At 38.4% G+C, this 11573-nt stretch overlaps 1 protein-coding gene across 1 annotated transcript; it reads right to left on the minus strand.

Moving 5' to 3' along the window:
• Window positions 1-1624: 1624 nt before the first annotated feature.
• Window positions 1625-10856, minus strand: LOC118941543 (C-type lectin domain family 4 member M-like). The gene is made up of 5 exons (XM_036955478.1): window positions 10799-10856; window positions 2605-2733; window positions 2341-2483; window positions 2086-2189; window positions 1625-1906 (listed from the first exon to the last, which is right to left on the minus strand). Exons 1-5 carry the CDS (start codon window positions 10854-10856, stop codon window positions 1774-1776), a joined length of 567 nt encoding a protein of 188 aa, XP_036811373.1. The 3' UTR covers window positions 1625-1773.
• Window positions 10857-11573: the final 717 nt, after the last annotated feature.

Consider the following 11573-nt stretch of genomic DNA (forward strand, 5'->3'; position numbering starts at 1 on the left):
GTAGAGTATAATAATAATATAGAAATAGAGTATAATAATAATATTATAGGTGTAGAGTATAATAATAATTATATAGGAATAGAGTATAATAATAACAATATAGGAATAGAGAATAATAATAATATAGGAATTGAGTATAATAATAATATAGGTGTAGAGTATAATAATAATATAGGAATAGAGTATAATAATAATATTATAGGTGTAGAGTATAATAATAATATAGGAATAGAGTATAATAATAATATAGGAATAGAGTATAATAATAATAATATAGGAATAGAGTATAATAATAATATTATAGGAATAGAGTATAATAATAATATTATAGGTGTAGAGTATAATAATAATATAGGAATAGAGTATAATAATAATAATATAGGAATAGAGTATAATAATAATATAGGAATAGAGTAGAATAATAATAATAATATAGGAATAGAGTATAATAATAATATAGGAATAGAGTAGAATAATAATAATAATATAGGAATAGAGTATAATAATAATAATATAGGAATTGAGTATAATAATAATAATAATAATATTAATAAAATATAGGTGTAGAGTATAATAATAATATAGGAATATAGTATAATAATAATATAGGAATAGAGTATAATAATAATAATAATAATATTAATAAAATATAGGTGTAGAGTATAATAATACTAATAATGATAATATAGGTGTAGAGTATAATAATACTAATAATGATAATATAGGTGTAGAGTATAACAATAATAAAAATTATATAGGTGTAGAGTATAATAATAATAATGATAATATAGGTGTAGAGTATGAGAAGAGACAGAGGAGAGAGTTAAAAGTGGTGCACTGAATAGGGAAAAAAATTACCAGATGGGGAAAACAGAAGCCTGTTTGTATCAATTAAATACATCTTTACGATCTATGCTGAAACAGTTCAAGTGCGCTGGGATAAGGAATATTTTGGGGATTTTCAAGTCCCTGATTGCCTTTTAGTTTAAGCTAGGCTGAAGCATGTTTGACAACTCCTTCTTACCACAGGGCCTTAAAAGAGCAGGATAAAGTTGCCTCTAGACACAGATCTCAGGTCAGTTTACATTCCTCACCATAATGGCTAAGGTTAGGATTTTGGGTAGATATCATGATCCTCGATCATGTGAAGCTAGCTCTAAACAGATCAATAAAATATGGTTAGAATCAGTATCATAATGCAGGGTTTCTCAACTCAGGTGAGGAGGAGAGGAGACAGGAAACTGAAGGAGAGGAGACGGGAGGAGAGGAGATGGGAGTAGAGGAGATGGGAGAATGGAGCCTTAGTGTCAGAGAGAGACAGAGGAGGAAGAAGAAAATTAAGAGAATGAGGAAGAGAGAAAAAATGTGACAAATATTTGTTGTTTAGATTTAGAGGAGAGAATGTAGATTTGTATTTCACACAGAGTCAGCCTATGCAACTTATTATGTATCAAGGTTAAGCACATTTTTACTCCTGAACATATTTAGGTATGCCATAACAAAGGGGTTGAATACTTTCTGACTCAAGACATTTCAGCAATCTTTTATTAATTTGTAAAAAAAAAAAATGAAAAACATATTTCCACTTTGACATTATGAGTTATTGTGTGTAGGACAGTGGCAATAAAATCTCAATTTAATCAATTTACAAATTCAGCGTGTAAACAACAAAATGTGGAAAAAGTCTAGGCTGTGAATACTTTCTGAAGTCCTGTAGCTGGTATCATGACTTTCAGAGTGACAATCAACATCATAACTAACAGTGAGAGAGAACTATTTCTCACAGACCCAGTAATGGTTAGATGAACACGGATAGTCATGCCATTTTCCTTGGTCTGGTGAACTGTGAGAGAACAACGCACAGTCCTCCGACTCATCACCATTAGGCTGTCCACTCCCCCAGAACCTGCAGTAGAAACAACAGAGTGAGACTGACCACTCTCTCAGAACCTAGAGTATGAACAACACGGAGTTAGACTGGAAGCTCTCTCAGAACCAAGAGAATGAACAACACAGAGTTAGACTGGAAGCTCTCTCAGAACCAAGAGAGATGTGGTCAGTGTTATTAGAGCAGTAGTCCCTTACCTTGGGGTGGTCAGTGGGTTTCCGTCCACCCATTTCCAGGTCCCCTCAGTAACAGAGTCAGTCAGACCAATCCAAAAACTACTGTTGAGGTTGAAGAGAAACTCCTGTTGGTGAGAAAGATACTGATATTGTCAACTACTATAGACAATATGTGTTAAATACTGGAAGATACATTACTGACCAAGAGATGTTTGATCATAACCCCCCCCCTGCCATCTCTCTCTCTCTCTCTCTCTCTCTCTCTCTCTCTCTCACCTGTTCCTTTTCACTGTTTATGATCACCAGGTCTGCTCCTCTCTCCACACATTCCTGTCTGCTCTCCTCCCAGGTTTTAGCCTTAGTAAACAGGAAGTACCAACTGGATTCAAACGTATGCCAGCCTTCTGGACAGGTTTGTTCTACAAGATAATAACATGAATTCCCATCTTATTATTCTGCACATATTATTGTAGAATACAAAACACAAGTTCACTGCATATTAGATATGTGATGTTATGATCATTTATTAGGTGAACTCACTCAGATTAGATAACTTTGACATGACATCATCTTTCTCTTTCTGTAGCTGGTCTCTCTCTTTAGTCAGGATGTTGTAACTGGTCTGTAGCTGGTCTCTCTCTGTTGAGTCGTGATCACCAATGACTCCATCTGTAAAAGGGAAAAGTTCATCAAACATTTAGCTACCATACCTTTGATGATTAAGTATGATTAAGTAGGCGACTTAAGTCTCAGTGACAACATACTAAACTTACAGTAGACAGACAGGCCTATGATCCCAGCCAGTAAGAGAACACACAGCAGCCCCAGACACACTGCAGCAACTCCAGAGGGTCTCTTCCACCACTGAAAATGTACTGAATCACACATTATTAAAGTATGATATTTGGTAATGTGTTTTACTGTATCATTCACGATTGGGACAAATAAATAAAATGAAATTGTATTTGTCACATGCGCTGTATCCAACAGGTGTTTTAAGAAAAAACTAAAAAAAGAAATACAAGTAACAAATAATTAAAGAGCAGCAGTAAAATACCAATAGCGAGGCTATAAACAGGGGTTACCGGTACAGAGTCAGTGTGTGGGAGCACTGGTGTCGAGGTAATTGAAGTAATATGTACATGTTGGGTAAAAGACGGGGGGCAATGCCAATAGTCTGGGTAGCCGTTTGAATAGACGTTCAGGAGTCTTATGGCTTGGGGGTAGAAACTGTTTATAAGCCTCTTAGACCTAGACTTAGGCGCTCTGGTACTGCTTGCCATGCGGTAGCAGAGAGAACAGTCTATGATTAGAGTTGCTGGAGTCTTTGACAATGTTTATGGCCTTCCTCTGACACCGAGAGAGAGCGTGATCACACAGCTAAAATGCTACAAAGCTATATTACTACATGGTAATCTCACCTGTTTAATGTGTGTGTGCGTGTGCGGTAATCTTACCTGAAGCAACAACTCCTTCTCGTGGACTGGGTTTAAAGGCTCTTACGTTGGCATATAATTTGTTCTTCATTGCATCAGGCTCATCTTCTTCAAATCCATCTGAGATTTCATAGACTCCCTCTGACATCTTAACACACTTGTGATCAAATACAGTAACTTTTACTTCTAACCTCAGCTCTAATGTGCATCTAGCTGTGTCTTCTCCCTGCAAAGTGCTGTGTCTGTGTGACTTTAGGTAGTGAAACTCTTTATCAGTCAACCACAGTGAAGGGGAAGTGAAATTAGCACAACCCTGGCCACCACGTGACTCCCACCAGCCTTAGTGTGATAATATACTATATGATATGACTCCCAACATCTGTAGTGTGATAATATAATACATGATATGACTCCCACCATCTGTAGTGTGATAATATAATACATGATATGACTCCCACCATCTGTAGTGTGATAATATAATACATGATATGACTCCCACCATCTGTAGTGTGATAATATAATACATGATATGACTTTATATCATGCTATATAAAGCATTTGTGAATTCACAGGGTCCCAATTTTGGATGTGCTCCAATAAATTGGGATCCTGTTAATTGACAGATACACTACATAAATTCTGACTGAGTTTACAGCACCCCCAGCCTTCAAATGGAGAGCACATAATGGCTCCCACTCTGTGACTGGTGGTGTAGGGTGAAGTTGACCCTAGACACTGATCTTGAGTCAGTTTTGCATTTCCACCACAAATGGTTAAGGTTAGGATCGGGGGAGGGATTGCTGATCATAGATCTATACCGAGGGGAAACTTCCCAGAGTTTGACTGGCCACCAACGAACATATACAATGCATTACGAACATTTTCAGACCCCTTCACTTTTTCCACATTTTGTTGCGTTACAGCCTTATTCTAAACATTTGTTCTGTCATCAATCTGCACACAATACCACATATTAACATATAGTTTAACACAATAGTAACACTAAGACATGGCTTTGAAATATACTTGGGGCCAAAGGGTAGCCTAGTGGTTAGAGCGTTGGACCAGCAACCGGAAGGTTGCAAGTTCAAACCCCCGAGCTGACAAGGTACAAATCTGTCATTCTGCCCCTGAACAGGCAGTTAACCCACTGTTCCTAGGCCGTCATTGTAAATAAGAATTTGTTCTTAACTGACTTGCCTTGTTAAATAAAGGTAAAAAAAATAATAAAATAAAAAAAAGTAACAAGTAGGCAAGCTAACCAAAGAGAGAAGAGGAAATTTTACGTGGCAAGAAAGACCGGGCAGCAGAGCCTACCGGTTGACGTCTCAATCGCGTTGTGCTTGTTTCCTCCAGCAGAGGGGGCTGCTCGCTATAGCAGCTTCATTCACTCTTCTTCTTCTACTAACTACTTGCTGTCACTAGTTTTAGAGAGAACCTTGTGGAAAACTCAGCCAGAAGCTAGCAAGTGTTTTCTGTTAGAGAGTGGAGAGGAGGAAGACTGGATAGGAAGAAGAGTGAAAGAGAGAGAGGAGGAAATGTAAAGATATGGTTACAGAGCCTGCCACGTTATTATTCCAAACAATGTTTTTGAGATACAGACTTCTACAGATGCACAATCGAGAGCATCCTGTCGGGCTGTATCACTGCCTGGTACGGCAACTGCTCCGCCCACAACCGTAAGGCTCTCCAGAGGGTAGTGAGGTCTGCACAACGCATCACCGGGGGAAAACTACCTGCCCTCCAGGACACCTACACCACCCGATGTCACAGGAAGGCCATAAAGATCATCAAGGACAACAACCACCCGAGCCACTGCCTGTTCACCCCGCTATCATCCAGAAGGCGAGGTTAGTACAGGTGCATCAAAGCAGGGACCGAGAGACTGAAAAACAGCTTCTATCTCAAGGCCATCAGACAGTTAAACAGCCACAACTAACATTGAGTGGCTGCTACCAACACACTGACTCCAGCCACTTTAATAATGGGAATTGATGGAAATTAATGTAAAATATATCCCTAGCCACTTTAAACAATGCTACTTAATATAATGTTTACATACCCTACATTACTCATCTCATATGTATATACTGTACTCGATACCATCTACTGTATCTTGCCCACGCCGTTCTGTACCATCACTCATTCACATAACTTTATGTAAATATTCTTTATCCCTTTATACTTGTGTGTATAAGGTAGAAGTTTTGGAATTGTTAGGTTAGATTACTCGTTGGTTATTACTGCAGTGTCGTAACTAGAAGCACAAACATTTCGCTACACTTGCATTAACATCTGCTAACCATGTGTATGTGACAAATAAATGTGATTTGATTTGATAGAAAGTAGATGTTAACTGTCATAACATTACTGTCTATCCACAGGTTAACTGTCATAACATCTACTGTCTATCCACAGGTTAACTGTCATAACATCTACTGTCTATCCACAGGTTAACTGTCATAACACCCACTGTCTCTCCACAGGTTAACTGTCATAACATCTACTGCCTATCCACAGGTTAACTGTCATAACATCCACTGTCTATCCACAGGTTAACTGTCATAACCTCCACTGTCTATCCACAGGTTAACTGTCATAACATCCACTGTCTATCCACAGGTTAACTGTCATAAAATCTACTGTCTATCCACAGGTTAACTGTCATAACATCCACTGTCTATCCACAGGTTAATGTTATACCATCTACTGTCTATCCACAGGTTAACTGTCATAACATCCACTGTCTATCCACAGGTTAATGTCATACCATCTACTGTCTATCCACAGGTTAAATGTTGTAACATCTACTGTCTATGTTGTAACTTTAATGTGTTACAGAGTTAATGTTTAAGTTTATTAATTGAGCTGGATCTAAAGATATTTCTTTACAGTTATTTGCATAAGTAATTGTATTGGGTTGTGTTGAATTACGCTTTTTGACTGCAAGTTCCAGAATGCCTTGCGACAGGAATGAGAGAGATAACGCGCTAATTATGTGCAGCTGCAGTGATTGTGGCTGACTTTCCGATAGCATCTTACCTGCATTGCTCTGTAGCATCTAAAGTTGTTAAATGTAACGTGAACAAGTATTATTACTAAAAGAAGCTTTCGTATCAAACCCGACGTCCGAGTCATTACTTTGAAGTTAGTTAATCTAAAATCTATCCACAGGTTAACTGTCATAACATCCACTGTCTATCCACAGGTTAACTGTAATAACATTCACTGTCTATCCACAGGTTAATGTCAAACCATCTACTGTCTATCCACAGGTTAACTGTCATAACATCTACTGTCTATCCACAGGTTAACTGTCATAACATCTACTGTCTATCCACAGGTTAACTGTCATAACATCTACTGTCTATCCACAGGTTAACTGTCATAACATCCACTGTCTATCCACAGGTTAACTGTAATAACATCCACTGTCTATCCACAGGTTAATGTCAAACCATCTACTGTCTATCCACAGGTTAAGTGTTGTAACATCTACTGTCTATCCACAGGTTAACTGTCATAACATCTACTGTACTTATGTAAAGTGAGAGAACATACAATATTTGGCATGTGTCAAAAAATGATTGATTACCTTTTTATGTGTCACGTGGTTATGCCCATTGATATACATCCTGTCCTGATGTTCTCACGCTATGGAAGTTTACATACATTTAGTTTGGAGTCATTAAAACTCGTTTTTCAACCACTCTACAAGTTTCTTGTTAACAAACTATAGTTTTGGCAAGTCGGGTAGGACATCTGCTTTATTCATGACACAAGTAATTTATCCAACAATTGTTTACACAGATTATTTCACTTATAATTCACTGTATCACAATTCCAGTGGGTCAGAAGATTACATACACTAAGTTGACTGTGCCTTTAAACAGCTTGGAAAATTCCAGAAAATTATGTCATGTCTTTATTAGCTACTGATGGGCTAATTGACATAATTTGAGTCAGTTGGAGGTTTACCTGTGGATGTATTTCAAGGCCTACCTTCAAACTCATTGGCTCTTTGCTTGACATCATGGGAAAATCAAAAGAAATCAGCTAACACCTCAGAAAAAAAAATGTTAACTTCCACAAGTCTGGTTCATCCTTGGGAGCAATTTCCAAATGTCTGAACGTACCAGGTTCATCTGTACGAACAATTGTACGCAAGTATAAACACCATCAGCCGTCATACCGCTCAGGAAGGAGATGCATTCTGTCTCCTTGAGATGAACGTACTTTGGTGTGGAAAGTGCGAATCAATCCCAGAACAACAGCAAAGGACCTTGTGAAGATGCTGGAGGAAACAGGTACGAAAGTATCTATATCCACAGTAAAACGAGTCCTATGTCGACATAACCTGAAGGCCGCTCAGCAACGAAGAAGGCAATGCTCAAAAACCGCCATAAAAAAGCCAGCCTACTGTTTGCAACTGCACATGGGGACAAATATCGTACTTTTTGGAGAAATGTCCTCTGGTCCGATGAAACAAAAATAGAACTGTACAACAGTAGTCTTCTGTAACAAGCAATACATATTAAATATGTTCACATACATCCATGACTGAATGGTTTCACAAACTCCTTTAAAGGTTTTGTAAGTACGTTGTAAGTACGTTGTAACAGGCCTCATTTAGCAGTCTGAATTAATCTAGAGACACCAAAACATCAACATTTAGAGAAGCTTGGAGATTATTCCGCAAGTAAGGGGCAAAGAGCTGATTTATCTAACTCTTTACAGACCAAAGGAATTTCCAGAGCTAGAAATCCCTGAGACTGTGTATGATAACTGTGACCCGTATGTCTAATGGTTATTGTAGATGTTAGCTACCGAGGGAGTTGACAGTATGTCAAAGAGCTTTATAAAGGCATAGAGAGCAATGAATTGACCGACATACCCCAAGGGGGGAGAGATAGACAGCGATTTCATTCATTGAAGGTAAATCACCATACACCTAGAATTGGTCTAGGAGACATGTTTTCTGCAGTTTTCTGTGGTTTATCTGTGTTAGACTTGTCAGAGGACAGTTACTTATACTCAGGCAGACCAACCCGGAAAATACTTTTTCATTTCACAGGCTCCCTAAACAGCAGCTCCATAAGTTCACTACAAAACATTCCCAACTGTTTCACATGTTCAAACTCAGGCCTCCCCCATTCACTACATACATTCCCAAATGTTTCACATATTCTTTCAGTTCAACAAGGTCACTACACCTCAATCAACATGACATTTTTATTGCAAACATATGCTTTACTTCAAAAGGAACAGCTGCACTATCATGTTACATAAGCACTCACTCGATAGCGTGAGAACATCCGGACAGGATGTACATAAATGGGCATAACCACGTGACACATAAAATAGATCATCAATCACTTTTTGACACATGCCGAATACTGTATTCTCTCTAAAGTGGTCAGTGTGATTGTCCAGAAATATTGTTAGTAAGATTTACTAAGTGTTTGCACATTTTTCAGTATAGGGGATGAGTCCTAAAGCAAAGATAAAACATGAAACTGTTCAATCATTTACATATTACCTGAATGTTATCCTCTTTCTGTTAACTCAAGTTTACATTTTCATTCTGTCGTGAATTTTTAACTCCATTTTGAAGATAAAAAAACTGCAGACGTTACATCCGACTAAGTGCTGCTAACACTTAGTAAATCTGGGATGTGTTCATTAGTGTACAAAATAACAAAATGTTTTGCAATGGTACATTTGTTTTACTTCCATTGTATAAATGATTTTGATAAAAAAATATGTATTCATATTTTGTGTGTTTATATATAAATGTTCCATGAGCAACATGTTTGGTGTCTGATAATTGTGTTCTCTTCAGGTGAAATCATTACTAGTGAATCCAGAACAATCCGTTTCAGGTTATTATAAAATCACAATGATTTTGTACTTTTTTTAGGACATCTCCCTCTGCAAAGTTGGTAGCTAAGGTGAACTTTGGTATGAACAACACAGAGTTAGACTGGCCTCTCTCTCAGAACCTAGAGAGATGTGTTAATAGAGCAGGAGTCTCTTACCTTGGGGTGGTCAGTGTTATTATAGAGCAGTAGTCTCTTACCTTGGGGTGGTCAGTTTTATTAGAGCAGTAGTCTCTTACCTTGGGGTGGTCAGTGTTATTATATAGCAGTAGTCTCTTACCTTGGGGTGGTCAGTGTTATTATATAGCAGCAGTCTCTTACCTTGGGGTGGTCAGTGTTATTATATAGCAGTAGTCTCTTACCTTGGGGTAGTCAGTGTTATTATAGAGCAGTAGTCTCTTACCTTGGGGTGGTCAGTGTTATTATATAGCAGTAGTCTATTACCTTGGGGTGGTCAGTGTTATTATATAGCAGTAGACTCTTACCTTGGGGTGGTCAGTGTTATTATATAGCAGTAGTCTCTTATCTTGGGGTGGTCAGTGTTCTTAGAGCAGTATTCTCTTACCTTGGGGTGGTCAGTGTTGTGCCATCAACCCATTTCCAGGTCTTCTCAGTAACATAGTCAGTCAGACCATTCCAGGCTACAGGGACAGTAAAACTCATTGAAGAATGTCTGTTGTGACAGAAAACAACATTGTTAATATAAAGTCTCCACTGTTATTCTCTCTCTCTCTCTCTTTTACCTGTTCATCTTTGCTGTCTATGATCACCAGATCTGCTCCTCTGCTCAGACAGTCCTGTCTGGCGTAATCCCAGGTGTTCTTCACAGTGGAGATGTAGAAAGTAGAGATGTAGTAACAGCTGCCTTCAAACCTCATCCATCCATTAGAGCAGCAGGTTTTCTCTGTTGAAAAATACAACACAATAAATAAATACAATTACTTGGGGCTTTCCAAAAAGTGTTACCTAAAGGTTGTATACTGTTGACATGATTGAAGCAAACCCGTTTCAGTTCCTCAAGGATTGTCATTTTGATGAGGATTGACATCAAAAGGAATACCAGTTCAGTTCTTATTCCGATAGTTGTCTCTCTCCCTTTCTAACTGGTCTCTCTCTTTTGTCAGCCCGTTGTAACTCGTCTGTAGCTGGTCTCTCTCTTTAGTCATATTCATTTTATGAGTCTCCGATGCTTCTGTTATCTGCATAGGATGGATACATATAGCTACTGGTGAAAACATCCTTTGTTACTGCTACTGGTCTTGGTGGCTGGAGTGGCTGGAGTCTTTGACAATGTTTAGGGCCTTCCTTTGACACCGCCTGGTGTAGAGCTCCTGGATGGCAGGCAGCTTAGCCCCGGTGCTGTACTGGGCCGTATGCACCACCATCTGTAGTGCCTTGCAATCCTCTCCTTCATCTCACCTCTGTTAAACTTGACCTTCTTGTTCATATCTGGTTCAGCATTGATGGCCTCAGACATCTCCATCAACGTACTGTGTTTTCTGTCTAACAGGTGTATGTTAAGTCTATCCAGGTTCTTGTGATATCGTTACCTCTGCCCTGTGTCTGTTCCTGTTCCTTACTGTATGTGGCACTGTTTTAAGCAGCTCCAGGATAACAATGGCAGCAACTAGAGGTCGATTGCGTTGTACCTTTTTGAGACAGTAAATTCAGTCAATTGGCCTTCTCTATCAGAGCTAAAATATGATGGAATGCAATGCTCACGGACTAGAGAAGCTGCACTCATTATTGTACTTATAAATTTAAATTGAAAACAAGACTCAAATCTATCCAAAAATGTACACATGAGTTATCTGTGGTTCCTCATTATAGTGTGTTGTTGTTAGAATGACATATTATTGGATGTAATGTATTTGTATGTTGTATTGTTTTAGTGTGTATTTGTATTTAGATGATGGCTGTGTAAAGGCCCTTACCTGCCCAGGGACTACGGGTGTAAATGATCTTTTGGCTAACCCTGGCACATTTACATGGATGTAATATTGATGCTGATTAATGTGCACTGTCCCCTATAAAAACATGACCACATGACTTCCCCCACTTTAGCTTCTAATGGAAAAATGGTTGTTTCCCACAGTGCACATCCCACAGTGTATTATGACAGAGTTCCCACAGTGTATTATGACAGAGTTCCCACAGTGTATTATGACAGAGTTCCCACAGTGTATTATGACAG

This window comes from Oncorhynchus mykiss, chromosome 19, assembly GCF_013265735.2.
Source record: "Oncorhynchus mykiss isolate Arlee chromosome 19, USDA_OmykA_1.1, whole genome shotgun sequence".
In the NCBI taxonomy this organism is placed as follows: Eukaryota; Metazoa; Chordata; class Actinopteri; order Salmoniformes; family Salmonidae; genus Oncorhynchus; species Oncorhynchus mykiss.

Coding starts and splice junctions, on each gene's coding strand:
- LOC118941543 (XM_036955478.1), bottom strand. CDS start 10,856: ATGTCTGAGGCCATCAATGCTGAACCAGATATGAACAAGAAGGTCAAG. Junction 2,484..2,604: donor GTCAAAGTTATCTAATCTGA/GTGAGTTCACCT, acceptor ATTATCTTGTAG/AACAAACCTGTCCAGAAGGC. Junction 2,190..2,340: donor TAAACAGTGAAAAGGAACAG/GTGAGAGAGAGA, acceptor TCTCACCAACAG/GAGTTTCTCTTCAACCTCAA.